The following is a 19,910-nucleotide window of genomic DNA, read 5'->3' as shown; positions in this document are numbered from 1 at the left end:
GTGCTCGTAAGTATCGATAACAACACGATGTTTTGGTATCACTAGTCGAACGTTGACGTGTGAATGTCCACGCGTCTGTCGCCGCGCATTTTTTTGCAAAACGCTCGACATAGTGTCTGGCGGAATTTGCGCTATAATAAATGTGTTAAATTATTGCAGTAAGACAGACATTTGTTTTTCGTTTCTAATACGCATTAAGTTTCAAAGAGCGGCACAATGTCGAGCTTCGTTCTAGATAAAGAATCATTTGTGCGTCGAATAAAACGCCTCTATACTGAATGGAAGGTAAGTCGAACTTTGTTAACTTTGCCGCAAATTCTCCTGCCGGGGACACAAAATACAATGGGCCAAGAAGCTCGCTTCCACGTTGTTCTTCGATGTGCCATCGTACTTTAGATTAAAGTTAATTAGCAAATGTTGCGAAATTACACCAAACAGATAAAAAAAAAAAAATATAATAAAAACAAATCGGTTGCGAAATAGGTTAGAAAGCGTGAGATGCGGCATTTTTTATATTTTATTTACATGTACTTTTCCTTGTCAGGCGCCGAGCACTGGTCACGATGATGCGCTTAGTAATCTGGACTGCATCATGAGCGTGGTGGGCGTAGATGAGGATGTTGTCTACTCCAAATCCATGGCTTTGCAGCTTTGGCTGCTGGGCTACGAATTGACGGACACCATCTCGATCTTTGCCTCGGATGCCATCTATTTCCTCACCAGCAAAAAGAAGATTGAGTTCCTCAAACAGGCGCAGAATATTAGCGAAGAGGGCGTGCCGGAAATAAAGTTGCTTGTACGCGATCGCGTAAGTATAACGACAATAAAACATTTAACCAATGCAAAACAAGCTAATTTTAAATTAATTTTGTAGACCGACAAGGATAATGCTAACTTTGATAAGCTCATCAAGACCATACAGAACTCGAAAAAGGGCAAAAGGTTAGGCGTCTTTACGAAGGATGCATTCCCGGGAGAATTTAGCGAAGCTTGGAAGAAGATGCTGACAGACGCCAAGTTTGAGCACGTGGACATTAGCACCATAATTGCGTACTTGATGTGCCCCAAGGATGAGTCCGAGATTAATAATATACGCAAAGCTTCATTGGTGTCCATGGACATATTCAACAAGTATTTGAAAGACGAAATCATGGACATTATCGACTCTGATCGGGTAAGTAAAACAATTGTATACAAAGCATCAATTATTAATCCCAACTGTTAATAGAAAGTGAAGCACACAAAATTAGCGGATGGCTGCGAAACAGCTATAACCGAGAAGAAATACACAAGCGGTCTGGATCCACGTCTACTTGATATGGCCTACCCACCAATCATTCAGTCGGGCGGCGCATATAGCTTAAAATTCTCGGCGGCAGCCGATAAAAATCATTTGCATTTTGGTGTTATCGTCTGCTCATTGGGCGCTCGCTACAAATCCTACTGTTCGAACATTTCGCGCACATTTCTGGTGAATCCCACCGAGACCATGCAGGAGAACTACACGTTTCTGGTAAACGTGCAGGAGGAAATACTCAAGTTACTTGTGCCGAATGCAAAACTATGCGAAGTCTATGACACAACGCTCGCCTATGTGAAAAAGGAGAAACCCAGCATGGTGGACAATTTGACCAAGAGCTTTGGCTTTGCCATGGGTCTGGAGTTTCGCGAGAATTCCATTGTCATTGGCCCCAAATGTCAGGCGCTGATCAAAAAGAATATGGTCTTCAATCTGCATGTTGGCATCTCGAATTTAACCAATGCCGATGCAGCCGACAAAGAGGGCAAAACCTATGCGCTCTTTATTGGCGATACAGTGCTCGTTGGTGACCAGGGACCGGCTAGCGTGATGACGCCATCCAAGAAGAAGATCAAGAACGTTGGCATCTTTATCAAGGATGACGACGACGAGGAGGAGGATGTGGATGATAAAAAGGCAACCAAAGCAGATCAAAGCACCGAGATCTTGGGTCGCAGCAAACGAAATGCTGTGCTCGAATCAAAATTGCGCAATGAGATCAACACCGAAGAGAAGCGCAAGGAACATCAACGTGAGCTGGCGCAAGCGCTCAATGAACGTGCCAAGGAACGTCTGGCTAAACAGGGTAATTCCAAGGAGGTGGAAAAGGTGCGCAAGAACACCGTCTCCTACAAATCGATGAGCCAAATTCCACGCGAACCCGAAGTTAAGGAGCTCAAATTGTATGTGGACAAAAAGTATGAGACGGTCATTATGCCAGTGTTTGGCATTCAGGTGCCATTCCACATATCCACCATCAAGAACATTTCGCAATCTGTTGAAGGCGAATACACGTATCTGCGCATCAATTTCTTTCATCCCGGCGCCACAATGGGACGCAACGAGGGCGGTCTCTATCCACAGCCGGAGGCGACCTTTGTCAAGGAAGTGTAAGTTTTAAAGATCCAAGATAGCATTTGCATCGCTGTACGATAATTGCAATTATGTTAAACTAAAACGAAATCATACCCAAAAATAATTTCAATTGCAATTAATTGTTTTTTTAACGTAAAAGTTTAGCTTGCAATTATCGACATTTATCTTTTTGGTATTTGGAACATTCTTCAGTTTAAACTAGTTTAAATTCTTTTCAAATTATAATTTAAGCTAGTATTATGAACATGCATATTAAAACAATTTCGTTTACAATTACAGCACGTATCGCAGCTCCAATGTGAAAGAGCACGGCGAGATTGCGGCTGCTTCTTCAAATCTGAACAATGCTTTTCGGCTGATCAAAGAGGTGCAAAAGCGCTTCAAGACCCGCGAGGCAGAAGAGCGTGAAAAGGAGGATTTGGTCAAACAGGATACGCTGATACTTTCGCAAAACAAGGGCAATCCCAAGCTGAAGGATCTGTACATACGACCCAACATTGTCACCAAGCGGATGACGGGCAGCTTGGAGGCACACACCAATGGCTTCCGTTACATCTCGGTGCGTGGCGACAAAGTCGACATACTGTACAACAACATCAAGAGCGCATTCTTTCAACCATGCGATGGTGAAATGATTATACTGCTGCATTTCCATCTGAAGTACGCGATCATGTTTGGCAAAAAGAAGCATGTGGATGTGCAGTTCTACACGGAGGTGGGCGAGATCACCACGGATCTGGGCAAGCATCAGCATATGCACGATCGTGATGATTTGGCCGCCGAGCAGGCGGAACGTGAGCTGCGCCACAAGCTCAAGACAGCGTTCAAGAGTTTCTGCGAGAAGGTTGAAGGCATGACCAAGGCACTGGTCGAGTTTGATACTCCGTTCCGTGAGCTGGGCTTTCCGGGCGCACCTTTCCGCAGCACAGTCACATTGCAGCCAACATCAGGTTCGCTGGTCAATCTGACGGAGTGGCCACCATTTGTGATTACGCTGGACGATGTGGAGCTGGTGCATTTTGAGCGTGTGCAGTTCCATTTGCGTAACTTTGACATGATCTTTGTGTTCAAGGAGTACAACAAAAAGGTTGCCATGGTCAATGCCATTCCCATGAACATGCTGGATCACGTTAAGGAGTGGCTCAAGTAAGATAAATGAAGTAACTCAATTAGACCTTTTTTTAATGCTTTTTTTTTTTTGTCCCCGCTTGCAGTTCCTGCGACATTCGCTACTCGGAGGGCGTTCAATCGCTCAATTGGCAGAAGATCATGAAGACCATTGTTGATGATCCAGAGGGCTTCTTTGATCAAGGCGGCTGGACATTTTTGGATCCCGAATCGGGCAGTGAAGCCGACAATGAATCGGCCGAATCAGAAGAGGATGAAGCCTACAATCCTACAGATGCCGAAACGGATGATGAGACCGACGAAGATGACTCCGAATACTCGGAGGCTTCCGAGGACGAAAGCGATGACAGCGACGGTATGTTGCGACAACTGTTTGTTGAATTCTTAATTTGATTTTATACTTTTTATAATAGAACTGGGATCCGATGAGGAGTCGGGCAAGGATTGGTCCGATCTGGAGCGCGAGGCCGCCGAAGAGGATCGCAACAATGATTACAACACCGATGACAAGCGCAACGGCAAATTCGAGTCAAAGAAACATGGCAAGAGCTCCAAGCACAGGTATGCGCAAATTGCAATTGATTGTTAAGAGCCTAGTACAAGTTTAATGTCTACAGAGTGTATTTATCAAATTTGTAAACAAATCAAATCCTCTCTTCTATTTATTTATTCAATATAAAACTATTCCGAATCACGCACAACACACACAAACAGTCGTCGCGAGCGTGAGGAGCAGCGATCGTCGCACAGTAAAAAGCATAAGTCGAATTCCTCCTCTTCTTCACATTTAAAATCCTCCAGCTCCAAACATGGCAGCTCATCTAGGTTTGTTAACGTATTCACACACACTGCTCACACCATGAAATTACACACACTCACTCACAACCTTTAAATATCCATACACTCACATACAATCACAATTATTTGAACTAAAAATTGGCAAATGATATATTGGAAATATTGATTTGATATTTATGAAGTTATTTTTCCGTTTTCAATTGTTTAACAAAAATTAACAGAGCTTAGCTTTAACTTTTACGAAATTCCCAAATTCTCAATGTCGGAAAACGATATTTAACGCGATTCTATAAATGAGAATTACATTTTTTTAACTGTTTTCTGACTTTTTCAAAAAGATTTCCCTCTATTAATTAATCTACGGTTTCAAAGCACTTTTGAAACCAATCTTTCGTTTTCTAAACTTTCTTACTTTAATTTTTACTAAGGTTGTGTATACATAAATATAGTTTCAAGTTTCTAAATTTTCCCAGAGTTTCCCATTTTTCGTTCACACTTTGTGTGATAAAACGAAAATACTTCGTTTGTTTTCAATGCTCTGCTAAAACGTTTACTAATCAATTAATAACTTAACTTATTTTTATTTTTTTTTTTTGCCATGAAGAATACTTCATAAATTTTGCTCGAAATTCTGCTCAAAATTTGTTGTTTTGTTTCTTGCACATTTCCCTCTCGCTTGCGTGTTGCAAATAATTTTGCATTCTCAATCGAAATTCGCACCGAATTGAATTGATTTAAATTTATTAACTCTGAATTGTGTTTGGTTTTTCTTTTGTTGTAGCCCATCGAAATCGTCCAAGGATAAGTATCACAATCGCGACAAGCATCATTCCTCCTCGTCATCGGGTCACAAGAGCAACAGCAAGGATAAGGATCGCAAGCGTTCGCGCGACGACAGTCGAGACAATGGACACAACAAATCGAAGAAGTCGCGACACTAAGAAGGACACACACACACACACCATTAGTTGTAGGACACACAATAGCACAGCAACCCACACACACACACACATATATATAAACACATACATCTGCACCATATAATAAATACAGAACAGAGAAGAAATACAGTATACCTTAACCTTAGGTTAATTCGTGTCTACGATATCTCCATTTTGTAAATTCTGACATTGTAATCCTCGAACCAAACACACACACACACACCAACACAAACACACAAATTCGTACCCAATATACACACTGCAAATGTCTGGATATACTTTGATGTTAATTCACCGTTGAGAAACTGTATTTCAACCAATTCCTTTTAAAATGGCTTCTCTTCTCCAGCATTCATTTTGAAAAAGTTGTATTACAAATTGCAAATAATTCTAATACGATTTCTATTTTGTATGTAATAAACTAGCCTTGTAAGTGCGCAATGCATATATATGTTACATATATATATATATTTATATATATCTACTTATTCCAACTGCCCAACAGATGCCTATATGGATGCACCTCAATGCTGTCGCGACGTCGATTCACCGCTTGTTCTTGCTGCGAATGCTGTCTCTGATGTTTCTGGTGCGGATTGGGACTGTTGACGGCAGCCACACTTGCTCTCCTTCGTGTCGTATCGAACATGTTGCGTGTCTTGTTGATGGGATAGCGCATCTTGTTCTTCAGCCAGGTGGTAAAGGCACGCTCATTGTCCTGCATCTTCTTCAGCTCATGCTCGTTGCGATTCAACGTTTGTTCCATGCTGAAGCGTTGCTTACGTCGCAGCTGTTGATCGCGTTGCTGCAACTGCTTGGCACTCAAACCGTACTCGGACATGTAGCCCGTGTACTTGGGCAGCTTGTCCTGCAACGCGTGACGATGCTCACAGCAGATCTTATAGTTCATCTTGATCTCTGGCGCTGCTGTTGTGCTGCTGGACGAGACACTGGGCGTGGCGCGAGCACGTCGCCGAAAACTAAAGCGGCGGGAATTGAAGAATGTCTTGGTGCTGGTGCTGCTAATGGTGTTGCTACTAATCGGCGATGTTGTTCGCAGTTGCTGCTGCTGTGGCTGTTGGTTCTGGTGCATTTCATCGTCCTTTTTGTAATAAATGCTACGCTCGTTCAATTCAAAGTCATCGGGTATATAGTTGGCGGCAATAATGGACAAATCATCATCCTCGTCCACATCGGCGACTTCATTGCCACTCGATGTCAATCGATTGAGTTGTGCCTGGCCATTGGTATCCAGCGTTTTGTATAGACTCTTGTAGGCTTCACGCAATTTCAAGCGCGCCTCGTTCACGGCACGTTCATCCTCCTCGCAATCGGATTCGGTCAGCAAATTGGTCAGACTGCGTTGATCCGACTCGCCTTCGGTCGGCTCATAATTGCAATCGAATGTATTCTGGCGACTTATGCGACGCTTCTGTGTCTCGTTGGCCAGCGTTTCGGGTGCTGCCGTCAAATCATCCTCATCCACGCCCGAAAAATCGTCGTCATCGTTTTCGTCGGCCACATCATCCTCGTAGTCCATGTTGGCAGTGGACACAGTTGCCGGCATCTGTTCGCCTTTGGTGACGCTGCTGCTGCTGGTGACTTCCACTTCGGTTAACTCCAAAATTTCCTCGCATATTTCTTCCTCCTCCTCTGGCTCCACTTCAATCTGCTGTTCATGCAGCTGCGACTCTTGTAGCTGTAGCTCAGCGGTCTTCTCCTGTTCTTTGGCTGGCTCCTCGGCAATTGGCGCAAAACGTTCGTGATTTGGCTTGAGCTTCAGCTGCGCCAGCTGCTGCAATAGCTCATCTGGTGGACTGGGCAGCTGGGTTTCTTGCTGCGATGTCGGCTCATAGTTCTCCAGATTGAGAGCAAAAGTTACCTTGCGACTGCTAGCCGCAGTCGTTGCATCCTTAGCATCATTTGCATTGCCGTCATCATCGGCTTCCAGAGCAAAGAGCTCCTTGTTGGCCTCCTTGATCTTGTCCACAATGTTGTACTCGTTGACGGGCTTGAGGACTGCGTAATCCAACATAAGCGACATGTCAGTCGGCCACTAATAAAACTCGAGTGCGACTCGAGTGCTAAACATACTTACAGTAGACTTCGCAATCCTCGTCCGATTCCGCCTCGGGTTCATACATCTCTGCTGGCTTCGATTGCGTTGCTTATTTTTAGACTTTGGCTATGGCTTTGGATTTGGCTTCTTCACTACGGGCAAGGGGGGCTAAAACGGATTGATGTGCAAAACGCACACACACACACACTCGCAAACACAACAACAAGAAATCGGAAACTTTCCATTTCGTGCCGTTGAACGCTTTATGCCCTCAACTCCTCATTGCAGACGCAATGAGGCGGCCATCAAAGTCTAATGAACTTGGGGATATATGCAGCGAGCAGTATGTAGCCAAGTCCCTTACCACCTCCTGTTGCGGTTATGGTTATGCTTATCCCAGAGTGCTGTCAGTTCCATTGGCGCCACACTGTGCCGTTGCCGTTCTCGTCGTTGTTGTTGTTGTTGTTGCCAGGCTCGACCGCCCCACAGACATGGTTCGGGAGCTGTCGATGTTTGGTCGATGCCTGGTGACAATTTGTCTTCCCAGCAACAAGAACTGACTGGAAGTTGTCTAATAGTTTCGAGTGTTTGACGCTGCGATACCCGGTATAATTAAGTGAAGAAATATACTTTTTCTTTTTAGCATTTTTCGTAGAATATACAAAAGTATCTTTGTCAAATTGTGAAGAAGATAAGCAGAATAAATAACTAGATAGAGGAATAGTATAAATGATATAAAAAATATTGTGATACTCCTTTTCCATTGTCATACCCATTTATACACCCGGAAACCCAGGTATTTATGTACTCTAAATATAAAAGGCGACTATTTTGTTAGTTAATTGTATGCATTTTATTTCACTCAGCTTACTTGACTAACCACCACATTTAAAGCTTAACGATCAATCATCATTCATCAATCATTCCATCGACGAGCAACGTTTAATTCGAAATAAAAATAGTTAAATATATTATATATATACGCACAATATCTATATAATCATACAGTATAAATTATATTTGTATTTCATACCTTAAATGTCTTTTCATATTTTTGAGCAACATTTGATTTGTCATTTAATTTCTGTTCTCTGCCAATCAATCACTAAGTAAAACTAAGTCTCGAAATCGATCAATCTATTATTCATCGAGTGCCAATGCGATTTCATGATGAATGAAAGTGAGAATGGTAATGCGATAAGTTCAAGATACATATATAAATATGGTATAAAAAAATACATACATAAATATAATTAAATAACTTTCAAGATATGTGCTGACAAAATGAGAAATAACGTTTAATAAACCATGACCATAGATAAAATATCTTTCATTTACTTATCGTTGTTGGCGTGTGCGAACTAAAGTGTGAATAGCAAAGCCCCCCAAGGTATTATCACATGTAGAAGTTACCGGTCCATGATAATGAATAAGCTGCAAACTATAAATTAAACGAAACAAGCAAAAGTGAAGAATAACCCCTTGTGGATTCTTTAAAAACTAAATTACCTTTATATAAGCTAGATAGATGTGTTATTAGGCAAGGTCCGGCAGGCTTTAGAACCGCCTTAAAATAATCACAACAAATAAATTTAATGGGTTTCCGAAAAGAATTTCAACTGCTTGTTAATTTCAATACAATATCAATATTTGTGAAATAAAAACAATTAACGAACAAGTTCAAAAAAGTTTAATTTGTATTAAAAACAAAAACCAACAATAAATGAATTTACTTACAAAAGTCAAAGCAAAAAGCTCCTTAGCACATAAATTTCGAGTATAGACAATTTTGAATTTATCAACATTTTGTGTATCATTAAAATGAGTTTATTTTTTTGAGTTTTTTTTTGTTTTTACATACAACCATATTCAGTGTACTTAAAAAAATAGAGAGTTAAAAACTAAACGGCGGAATAAAAAATATAATTTAATCATCAGTTTGGTTTCATCATCTAGGTGATGAGATGTGTTCTTGTGTTGATGTAGTTTGATGTGGATGACTGTGCAAATTGAGTGTATAATTTCATTACAGGACGGGTAGGGTTATTTAGGGTTAGAAAAAAGATAGCGCATTTCTTTTAGAGCTATAAAAAAACGTATATATTGCAATAGCAGCGCTTTTCACTTACATCACTAATAGATTTCTCTTTTGGTTTTATTTTTTGTTTTCAATAAGTAGTTCCTTTAAAGAATTCTCATTACAATTTGTTAAATAAGATTATCTGTATCTCTATATACTAAGTATTTAAGGCGCGTCCTTATCGAACGAACGCTTCCTAATCATATACATAGATTTATGAATTATCCTTTTTAGTTTTACACTTTTATTTATATAGATTCGTGTTCGAAAATCGTAAGACATTTCGTTAGCTTTCTTCGATTTTGTTGAAGTTTTTTTTTTGTTTTGTTGCCTTTTTTGGTGCAATTAAATTTCAATAAATTACAATTTAAGTGGTTTATTTTTTAACACTAACGCGCGCCCAACATTTAGCATCATATACAAAGTCTTTCGTTATGTTTTTATTATATTTTAAATAAATTTCGAATGTTTTGTTTTTGTTTATCATACGTATCTTTTGCACTTTTGAGGGTATACCAAACGCTTTCTATCGAGTATATATAGTAATTACAACAAAAATAATTGTATAAAAAATTACAAACATACATACATTATTGCTAGTATTCGAATTGCGTATTGAAATCAACAAAATAATAAAGAGGGACACTTTTCGAGATTGAAAATCAGTTGGTAAATATATATAAATATATAATTATGTATATAGACAGACACAGACACGACACGATAGGTTTGAATTGGATCTACCAATGCGACAATGCGATTTGCATCTTCCCGACTGCTTATGTAAACAGTGGCAGGTGATAAAAGTCAAACCCTCGATATCCTTTGGCCGCCAGCCAAATGTAGACGACATGATAGGCGCCCGGTATAAAGCAAATGAGTCCAGCAACAAAAAATACAACACCCTGTGATGTATTGTGTGGATCGGCGATGGCAAACGTTCCCATCACAAACAGACCGGTGCCCACCACCAGCAGCGTAAAGGCGGCAAGGACAGTGCGCCAATTCTCCCGCACCTTCGGATGCCGCCAGCAGTATGTGTTTGTCTCCTCCGTGGGCAGATTGCCATATTCCTGTATTAGCGAGTCACTGTCCCTTGACGTTGTGTCTTCCGCATACTTGTTGTAGCCCCTAAAAACAAATGTGGCAAACAAATAAAGTGAATAATCATTCAAATGAGGAAGTTATTTTATAGTTGAGTGCGATCAAATTGAGGAATATACTTAATATATTTTTAAGAAAAAGAATATTTCCAAAATAATTTCCAGGACAACTAATTCTACATTTTTGTTGGTAATCAGGAAGAGTAAGCGAGGATCGAAAGTACATTTACGAAATTTGGGATCTAGGCTCTATAGTCCCAGAGTTCTACCAGTTCGTAATGATTATGACTATAACCGAGACACATTAAAATATAAATGTGTATCTATATAAATAAATGTACAAAATAAATAATAAAATCAAATTGGTCCGTGAATTAAGCTATTAGTGCTTGAATCTTCGGTTAAGGTAAGTTAAGATACACACCACAGTGTGTACTTTAACCAGTGCTTATCGAAGACACGAACCATATTGCATATCTGGTATTATTACATTATTTGTGAAGCATCCTATTTTTTTTTTCTTTTGGTATAAAATGTTCAGTTAATCGCAAAAAATATTGGTCGCTTATCGACTTAGCAAAAATAAAATATAATTAATTAAAAATTTCCAGTTCAACTCCCAACAGCTGATAAATTTTTCAATTTATCGGCGCAGTCCCCTAATATTGTATGCTCATTGTGATTGTATATAAATAAAAACAATGTCAAATAAATGGGTAAAATACATTTATCGACATTGTAATACTTTATAATGTTTTATACTTTAAGTCTCCTTTAATCTTTTTCTTATGTGCACAATAATAACCTTGTGAACTTAGGGTAGAAAATCACAATGAAATTATTAATTTCAATCTGCTTATCAGTTGTGTTGTGGCTATTGAAAAGAGACGCTTCAGCCGCATTAACACACACACACAGTATATTTTGTGAATGAGAGTGTGTGAGTAATCGCGATTACTCGATTTCAGCGAAGCCGCACAAGTGCAACTGTGCTGCGACCGCAACCGAAGGCCACACACACACACACACACTAATGCTAGGTGTTGGGTGTCGTGCAAATTCTTCAAGGAATGACGAAACGTATGCGCAACGATTTTACAATTGAATGCCAAATTAGGATGGATGCATGTCGGACGCTGGACAGATAGACGACGTCGTCTGCCTTAATCTCCATAATTACGTCGTATGCTGGCTGCAAGAGTTATATGTATGTATGTAGTTGTTATTGTTTGCCTTGTGGCACGCCATGCATGCATAATGATGATGGCTGGCAACCAATGGAAACGCGAATAGAAGAGCAAAAGAGTAATTGTAAATTTATTTATGTATGAATGAATGAATGAAAAAGCAGCACGCACGCGCCTTTTGGCGTCCAGTTAGCAGACAACCTAAACTAAGACGAAGAGAGTGCCAGCCAATTTATGCAAATGTCCGACAAACGCTTCCGGCAACGCAGCCAAAGGAAAGAAGGAAATGGGGAAGTCACACACACACAAAAGGTAAAAGGAACATTGACAGTGTGGCCAGCCAGCTGCAAGAGTTGGTGCATCATGTACATATATATTTAACATGCCATTGACAGAGTGGCCATCTGCATCATTCACATTTTAGCATACATATATATGAGCACAATAATAAACATGTAAGGAAGTTTTTATTGGCCATTATTGTCTTTTGAGTAAGACAACTAAAAATACTTAATACCGGCTGCTTGATGAGAGTGACTCATTTGCAGCCCGTTTTAAAACAGGTTCCACACATAGTTTGTGCATTGCAAGTGCCAATTTAGTTCACTTATTTAAATGAACTCTTGTTTTAAAAGAGCGAGAGGGACAGAGAACAAAAACAGAATTTAGAACGCAGTTTCACATTTCCTTGTTGTTGATAGATCACAAAGGCAAACTGTAATGGTGTCAACAACCATAACAAGAACTGTCAACTAGCTGCTGCCCACGCGCAAAAACCCAGAGAACCAGTTGGGAGGAAATCGCAAGGAGATTGGCGAGCGAACTAGTTTTTCATTTTGTTTTGCACTTACTTTGGATCCTGTATGCGTATGGAAACATCTTCGGTGGAGCGACCTTGTTTTGCACTGCCGCTAACGCCACCGCGCATTGGCGTTGATATCACTGTGGAGCCATAGACGCGTATCGCCTCCTCTTCCTCCTCCTCGAATGCGTCGTGTATGGAGAAGCCCCTTGCGCTGTTGTTGTACATACTGTTGTGTTGTGTTGTTGCTGTTCTGTTTTCTTTCGTTGTAGTTGTTGTTGCTGTTATTTAAACTGTATGTAGGTTGTGTCTACGTTTTGAGTTGACAAAAATACTCGAAGAAAATCGAGCGCTCAGTGATTACGACGCATGCATTTATCGCCGAGTGTTGTTAACCTTTTATTTTTTTCTTGATTACTTCGTAGCAATTTTTAGTGGTTGGTTTTGCTTCTTAATAAAATTAAACGCGACACAAAGACAACAACACACACCACGCATTTATTTCCGTTTTAACAGCAGTGCTAACAGCGTAACCAAAGCATTTAACATTTGCTTGTACTGCTACTTAACAGCGGTGGACGCAACTTTCCTGCAAGCACTTGCACACAGCATACGTGTTTTTCATTTTTATCTAAATCACATTTCTCGTTCAATTTGTTTATATTGTGATGGGACTGTTTTGGTTTATTGCGCGATTAGTTTGCCTTAAAAACGAAATATGAGACTCCAACAGCTGTCGATATGGGCACAATCACGACCTCTATTAACAGACAGATAACATAATACGCTCAATAAATTCAGAAGGGATGGATACAAAAGTATTGAAAATCTAAGAGCACCGATAATTTACAACATTATCGATATTACATCGATAGTTTTAAAATAATAATAAAAATTTTGAAAACCGTCACAGCATAAACTAAGTAATAATTTTATATAGATATACAGAAAAGTAGTAAGATATGTTACATATCGAGAGACATAAAGCACTAACCAATAAAAAAAATGCATAATCCATATTAACAAAAATTTTTATAAAAATTTCATGGGTGGCTTGAAATGGATCGAAAAAATGTTCTAGTCGTATATATTTGATTGAAATAATACGCCTTTTTACACACGTTTTTGGTAATTTTATTCAATTGAAGTGAAACTAGATGACAATTCTTAGGATTTATGTATTATGTTTGGTATAATACTAAAAATACTTTACGTCAATTTTGTTATCGATGTTTGTTCACCTCTAGCTTACAGGCAAGTGCTGCGTTCGTTTGTGAAATTCAACAACAACACATTGTGCATTTCGTTTTTTTACGAATTGTGAAATATATTTAAAAACCGGTAAAATATAAAGAAAACGCATCGAAATGTCGCGTCACAGAATAGTACGCGGCATGGACTACAACGATGAGTACGATGGCTATGACGATGTCTACGGCCATTCAGTTGACGACGATTGCGTTTCGCCGACAGATCAACAATGGCTCTATGATCGAGCTCGTGGCCAACAAAGTATGTCGGCTTTCATCAGCAAAAACAAAAACATCGAGGAGGAGGCAGAGGCCGAGGATGACGATGATGAGGCGTATCAGAAGGCACGACGCGATTCCGAAAGTTTCCAAATGCCCGAACTCGATGAAATGGAGCAGGCGAAGCTCAGCTCCTGTGTGGACGAGGTGCGCAGCGTGGTCGGCGACGCGGTGTCCGAGCGTCGCATTGTAGAAACCTCGATGCGTTTTGACTACAACATACAACAAATACTCGATGAGATTCTCAACGACGAGACGAATAAAAAGGAGAAGGAGAAAGAGCTGGAGAAACGACCACAAAAACTCAAAATAACGGCACCAAAAACTGCACTGATTACAACCACGCCCAAGCCGACGCCCACCAAGATTACGCTGGCCGCCCAAAAGGACGCGCGTCGTGGCTTTGACATTGCATCGCCCAAAGCGCCTGCCTCGCCTGTTGTCTCCGGTCGGAATACGCCTGTAGATGGCGGCGATGAGGCAACTCGCAGCTCAGCCATTAACGCCAGCTTTAAGATCTCCAAGGATCAGGCACAGCGCAATGCCCAACAATTGTATTCGCTGGAGCGATCCACGCAAAAGAGTCACATTCATATGATTGTCATTGGCCATGTGGATGCGGGGAAGAGCACGTTGATGGGGCATCTGCTATACGATACTGGTAACGTATCGCAGCGTGTGATGCATAAGCACGAGCAAGAATCGAAGAAGCTGGGCAAGCAGAGTTTCATGTACGCCTGGGTCCTGGACGAGACAGGTGAGGAGCGGGCACGTGGCATCACCATGGACGTGGGACAGTCGCGTATTGAGACAGCGACTAAAATTGTCACGCTGCTGGATGCTCCGGGGCACAAGGATTTTATACCCAACATGATATCGGGAGCAACACAAGCGGATGTCGCGCTGCTTGTTGTGGATGCCACACGTGGCGAATTCGAGTCGGGATTTGAGTTGGGCGGACAGACGCGAGAGCATGCAATATTGGTGCGTTCGCTGGGCGTTAATCAACTGGGCGTGGTCATTAACAAACTTGACACTGTCGGCTGGTCGGAAGAACGCTTTCAGGAGATTGTACACAAGCTAAAAGCGTTCCTCAAGCAGGCCGGCTTCAAGGAGTCGGACGTTAGCTTCACTCCATGTTCGGGCTTGACGGGCGAGAATCTCACCAAACGCGCCCAGGAGCCGGCATTAAAGTCGTGGTACAGCGGTTCCCACCTTCTGGATGTTATTGAACACTTCAAGGTGCCAGAGCGTGCCATTGATCGACCCTTGCGCATGTCTGTGTCGGACATTTATAAGGGCACCGGATCGGGTTTCTGCATCTCTGGACGCATTGAGACAGGCGTGCTGTGCTTGAATGACAAGGTGCTGGTAGGAGCGAGTCGGGAGCAGGCGCAAGTGAAAGCGCTCACCATGGATGAATTGACGCAAACAAGCGTTTTTGCCGGCGATCAGATCTCTGTAACACTCGCTGGGGTGGACATCAATAACATTACGGTCGGTTGCATCATTTGTGATCCACAGTTGCCAATACCGGTGACAACGCGCTTCCAGTGTCGTATCATCGTTTTCAATGTGAAGGTGCCGATCACGATGGGTTATCCGGTGCTGTTGCATCATCAATCGCTCATCGAACCGGCTGTGGTGTGTAAATTGACGGCATCCATACACAAGAGCACCGGCGAGGTGGTCAAGAAAAAGCCACGTTGCCTGGGCAACAATTCGTGCGCTCTCGTCGAGGTAGAGACGTCTCGACCGATTTGCATTGAACGCTATTCGGACTTTAAGGAACTTGGACGTGTAATGTTACGGGTGGCTGGTGTCACGATTGCTGCTGGCATGGTCACGAAGATTCGTTAAGCTTGCTTCTTTTCTTTTTTACTTGTACGAAATTTTAGTTAGCCTTAGTTTTGTTTTTGTTGTTAATAAAAACAGTTGAGATTCCGTCACGAGCCACAATTCAAAAAAACGTTTCTTTTATCTAGGGTATTTATCGAATGTCACTGCACTCGGTATGGCAACACTGGAAATAAATCACTCGAGCTGTGTGACAGCTTATGGTGCAAGGTGTCACATGATTAGTACAAATTTTTCTATGATATTAAGGATTTTTTGATATTGATAAATATCATATTTAAAGGGGATCCTATCGTAAATGTTCACATATCTGAACATAAAGATGTAACCATGTAGTGGTAAAGGATTGGCATTTTTCGTACATAGTCTGGACGCATATTAGTATATTTTAATATTTAAGTGAGGTCACACTGCATTGTAGAGCGTGAGAGCGAGCTAGCAAGAGAAGCGCCTAAGCCGAAAAAAAGTTATCTGCTTCCCCCTTAGAATTAAATATTGTTATCAATAAAATATTGCACATTTCGCGAGTTGTGGCATTTTATCTTGCACACGCATACAAACATCCATACAAACGAACCCGCAAATCGTGTGAAAATCTGCACAGACAACAACAGTTTTTTGTGCGCATCAAACAAGGTAAAACTCCGAATAGAGTTGCCGTGTGCGCGTGACATGCGGGTGCTGTGCCTCCCCTGCCCCTACGTACTGAAGAGTTTATTTCCAAAAATACTTTATTCCGTAGAACTTGTGTGCATTCATTTGCTGACAATAAATTCGTGTTTTTTTCATTTAACAAATGTATAAAAAATTGCCTATAGTATGTGCATGCTACAAGTGTGCTCATTGTTTTTGTTGTGTGGTGGCTCAACAGTTCAATCAGTCCAGTCAGTCTACATGACAACTCTAAAAATGAATCATAAAATGTTGAGGGTAGAGCGAATTTGTGCTGAGCGAGCGAGCGTGTGAGCGAGCAAGAACACTTTCGAGTTCATTATTACAAAAAAAAAAACTAGAAAGAACTACAAATTGAGTGCAGTAAATTCCTAAAAGCACACGCATCAGCACAAGCACACAGCATACCAAAAAAAAATAATAAAATACAAACCAAAAAACGAATTATAGTGAAGCAAGAAATCTAATTTAAAAATACATCTATTGCTTTCTTTACATTCCACAGTGCGTACTCTGAGTACTCAGCAGACTCTGCAATCATTGTTGCACGGCAACACAGCAACAACAACAACAGATATCAATTGTATGTAAAACGGAAGTTGTTGTCGTAGTCAGCAGAGAGAGCGAGCGAGTGAGAGAGAGTGAGTGTCGCGGAAGAGGCGGCAGGGCAGTACATTTTTATTTATCGCCACACACCGAAAGAACGAAAGCAACAATTTTTAACGACAACCTCAAAAAAGTAAAATACGAAAAAGAGGAACGCACGCTTGCACCTTTTTTGCTACCTGAGCGGAGAAATTCAGAGAGAAACAGAGAGAGCTCAGGCGAGAGAGACGCACACATACAGCTACAGTAGTTGTTTGTTGGCACAAAGGTTATCATCAATAACAAAGAACAGTACACGACGTACAACAAATAACACCAGCAACAAAAGCTTTCTGCAAGAACTGCAACTGCAACCCAAAAGCAATCGTCGAACAACGCCTAAAACTAGTGACTTTTTTTGTGAGAGCGACAGAGAGAAGAGAGAACGTTGTCGCGTTTTAAATAAACATTTGCACAACAGCAGCAACAATAACAACAACTGAACCACCTCGTCGCCCGCCTACGATTCTAACTACCTGCGCCTGTTTTTAAAATATACCCGCAACACACACACACACACTCACTCACGCATACACTGTCTCTCACAGACACAAACGCACTCACACGCACACATACACGTACATATATAAAGCGTCGCCCACAAAATGCGTGAATACAAAATCGTTGTATTGGGCAGCGGCGGCGTCGGCAAATCGGCGCTAACTGTGCAATTTGTGCAATGCATTTTCGTGGAGAAATACGATCCAACCATCGAGGACAGCTATCGCAAACAGGTGGAAGTGGACGGTCAGCAGTGTATGCTTGAAATTTTGGATACCGCCGGCACGGAACAGTTTACAGCGATGCGAGATCTCTATATGAAGAATGGACAGGGATTTGTTCTCGTTTATTCAATAACGGCGCAATCAACATTCAATGATCTGCAGGATCTGCGAGAGCAAATATTGCGCGTTAAGGATACGGATGATGTGCCCATGGTGCTGGTCGGCAACAAATGCGATCTCGAGGAGGAGCGCGTCGTTGGCAAGGATTTGGGCAAGAGTTTGGCCAATCAATTCAATTGCGCCTTCATGGAGACCTCAGCCAAAGCCAAAGTGAATGTTAATGATATTTTCTACGATTTGGTCCGGCAGATCAATAAGAAGTCACCCGAAAAGAAACAAAAGAAACCGAAAAAGTCCCTATGTGTTCTGCTATAAGACTTCCAAATAATACAAAAAAAAACATTAATAAAAAAGAAAAGAATAGAAAACAAAAGATGAGTAAAAAAAAAAGAAAAACAAGTAACATGTAATGAGTAAAAAATGGTAACAAAGCATACACAGACAGCAGCCTCCCTCCCTTTCCAGGAAATAAGATTGAAAGATTGTCGGAAAATTTGCAATAACCAGGAAAATGATTAACAAATTTTACAAACGATTATAAATAGCAAAGAATGGATGAAAAATATTTAATTAACAATGACAATGTTTTTAACTGTGCAAAGTTTTTGTAATTATTACTACATACGATTACTACTACTACTACTATTATTATTATTATTACTATGCTATTTTTTGCTGATTAACAATTAATTATTATACAATTATATTTGTCGTTCGTTTTTGAGCCGTTTTTTAAAAAACAAAATCTTTGCAATACACGCAACAAACAAAAAATGATGGAAACATTCGTAAACTAAACAACAAAACATTCGTATTTATTTTTTTCTTTCAAATTCTTTTCGATTATATACAACATATACACACACACATTACACACAACAAATACATATTATGCACACAATAATTATACAATTTATCTTCATAGAAAAACCATAATTACATTACAAAAAATAATAATAAAAACAATTGTCGTTGCTCTTCAAACAAAACAAATAAACCAACAAAAACAAATGCAAGAGAAAGTTAAAAACAATACAAAATACAAATAAAACAAGAATCAAATTAAGCTAAACGTAAATCTAAATTCAATTGTATGCCTAAAATCACTTAAAGAAAACTTGAAAGAAACAAAAAGAAAAAAGCAAAAAAACATAAAAAAGAAAAAAAAAACACATATTTTATAAAAATATTGTATGCAAATGAGATGTCAAAATGTTGCAAACAAACCAGAAAATCCATTTTTAGTAATTAGTTTAAAACAAATTTACAAATAATTGTTTAAAAATGATCAATTTCTGTGTAAGTAAAGTAACAAACAAAACAAACAAAAAATAAGAAGAAAACAAAAATTGCACATTGCATCAAATCATACACCCAAAACACACACATACAACGTACATTCAACACACAAAACACAAAACACACAACAAACATAAATACACAGACACTCCGGCATGCTCTGAGAGCATGCAACATTTATAATTAAACAATAACCAATACACAAAGAGAGGAAGATTGAGAGACAACACAGCCAAGAGAGAGAGAGAGAGAGAGAGAGAGAGAGAATCGCGAGAGCGACGGAGAAGAGAAAGGCAAGGAAATCATTCAGTAGAGATAACAAAGCAAAGTTGAATTTTGATTGCAATTGCAATTGTTGCATGTAAAACGATTTAAATCCTGTTATTAAAAAATACAAAAAAATAAATAAAAATAAAAAAACGAAACAACAAATCCCAACAAATAAATTATAGTATGAAACACAAGATTCGTCGTCAAGTGTCAATCCAAAACGAAGTAAATTTACAAAAAAGAAAAAAAAAAAAAAAAAAAAAAAAAAGGAGAAATATACAATTCATAATAGTACTGTAA

General features: G+C 40.1%; 5 protein-coding genes across 6 annotated transcripts; 3 read left to right on the top strand and 2 right to left on the bottom strand.

The window, feature by feature from the left end:
* The first annotated feature begins 57 nt into the window (after window positions 1-57).
* Window positions 58-5,718, top strand: LOC117568250 (FACT complex subunit spt16). Of its 2 annotated transcripts, XM_034248729.2 has the most exons (9): window positions 58-285; window positions 545-808; window positions 875-1,174; window positions 1,229-2,409; window positions 2,675-3,541; window positions 3,610-3,878; window positions 3,937-4,084; window positions 4,238-4,348; window positions 5,103-5,718. In XM_034248729.2, the coding sequence occupies exons 1-9, from the start codon at window positions 217-219 to the stop codon at window positions 5,260-5,262; spliced, it is 3,369 nt and encodes a 1,122-aa protein (XP_034104620.1). In that variant the 5' UTR covers window positions 58-216; the 3' UTR covers window positions 5,263-5,718. The 2 variants fall into 2 exon arrangements, with proteins under 2 accessions (XP_034104620.1, XP_034104621.1); XM_034248730.2 differs by lacking the exon at window positions 4,238-4,348 and having other exon boundaries at window positions 60-285.
* LOC117568251 (uncharacterized) lies at window positions 5,714-7,721 on the bottom strand. The gene is made up of 2 exons (XM_034248731.2): window positions 7,361-7,721; window positions 5,714-7,281 (listed from the first exon to the last, which is right to left on the bottom strand). Exons 1-2 carry the CDS (start codon window positions 7,404-7,406, stop codon window positions 5,744-5,746), a joined length of 1,584 nt encoding a protein of 527 aa, XP_034104622.1. The 5' UTR covers window positions 7,407-7,721; the 3' UTR covers window positions 5,714-5,743.
* Window positions 7,722-9,869: 2,148 nt separating this feature from the next.
* On the bottom strand, window positions 9,870-13,411 carry LOC117567887 (transmembrane protein 134). The gene is made up of 2 exons (XM_034248158.2): window positions 12,543-13,411; window positions 9,870-10,532 (listed from the first exon to the last, which is right to left on the bottom strand). The coding sequence occupies exons 1-2, from the start codon at window positions 12,719-12,721 to the stop codon at window positions 10,181-10,183; spliced, it is 531 nt and encodes a 176-aa protein (XP_034104049.1). The 5' UTR covers window positions 12,722-13,411; the 3' UTR covers window positions 9,870-10,180.
* A 324-nt stretch (window positions 13,412-13,735) lies between these two features.
* LOC117569691 (protein HBS1) lies at window positions 13,736-17,267 on the top strand. Its single transcript, XM_034250945.2, has 2 exons — window positions 13,736-16,515; window positions 17,057-17,267. Exon 1 carries the CDS (start codon window positions 13,861-13,863, stop codon window positions 15,880-15,882), a length of 2,022 nt encoding a protein of 673 aa, XP_034106836.2. The 5' UTR covers window positions 13,736-13,860; the 3' UTR covers window positions 15,883-16,515; window positions 17,057-17,267.
* Window positions 17,268-17,405: 138 nt separating this feature from the next.
* LOC127564986 (ras-related protein Rap1) lies at window positions 17,406-18,440 on the top strand. Its single transcript, XM_052005708.1, has one exon. It carries the CDS (start codon window positions 17,802-17,804, stop codon window positions 18,354-18,356), a length of 555 nt encoding a protein of 184 aa, XP_051861668.1. The 5' UTR covers window positions 17,406-17,801; the 3' UTR covers window positions 18,357-18,440.
* Window positions 18,441-19,910: the final 1,470 nt, after the last annotated feature.

This window comes from Drosophila albomicans, chromosome 3 (genome assembly GCF_009650485.2).
Source record: "Drosophila albomicans strain 15112-1751.03 chromosome 3, ASM965048v2, whole genome shotgun sequence".
NCBI lineage: Eukaryota > Metazoa > Arthropoda > Insecta > Diptera > Drosophilidae > Drosophila > Drosophila albomicans.
Note: the sequence above shows the minus strand (reverse complement) of the source record. Positions and strands in the feature narration are given on the sequence as shown.

What these genes read in the sequence shown, in the direction of transcription:
- LOC117568251 (XM_034248731.2), bottom strand. Translation starts at nt 7,406, where the DNA reads ATGTATGAACCCGAGGCGGAATCGGACGAGGATTGCGAAGTCTACT. An exon ending in CGAGGATTGCGAAGTCTACT is followed by an intron (nt 7,282 to 7,360) that starts GTAAGTATGTTT and finishes TGGATTACGCAG; the next exon opens with TCCTCAAGCCCGTCAACGAG.
- LOC117568250 (XM_034248729.2), top strand. Translation starts at nt 217, where the DNA reads ATGTCGAGCTTCGTTCTAGATAAAGAATCATTTGTGCGTCGAATAAAA. An exon ending in AGTTGCTTGTACGCGATCGC is followed by an intron (nt 809 to 874) that starts GTAAGTATAACG and finishes TTAATTTTGTAG; the next exon opens with ACCGACAAGGATAATGCTAA. An exon ending in GGCAAGAGCTCCAAGCACAG is followed by an intron (nt 4,085 to 4,237) that starts GTATGCGCAAAT and finishes ACACACAAACAG; the next exon opens with TCGTCGCGAGCGTGAGGAGC.
- LOC117567887 (XM_034248158.2), bottom strand. Translation starts at nt 12,721, where the DNA reads ATGTACAACAACAGCGCAAGGGGCTTCTCCATACACGACGCATTCGAG. An exon ending in ATACGCATACAGGATCCAAA is followed by an intron (nt 10,533 to 12,542) that starts GTAAGTGCAAAA and finishes ATTTGTTTTTAG; the next exon opens with GGGCTACAACAAGTATGCGG.
- LOC127564986 (XM_052005708.1), top strand. Translation starts at nt 17,802, where the DNA reads ATGCGTGAATACAAAATCGTTGTATTGGGCAGCGGCGGCGTCGGCAAA.
- LOC117569691 (XM_034250945.2), top strand. Translation starts at nt 13,861, where the DNA reads ATGTCGCGTCACAGAATAGTACGCGGCATGGACTACAACGATGAGTAC.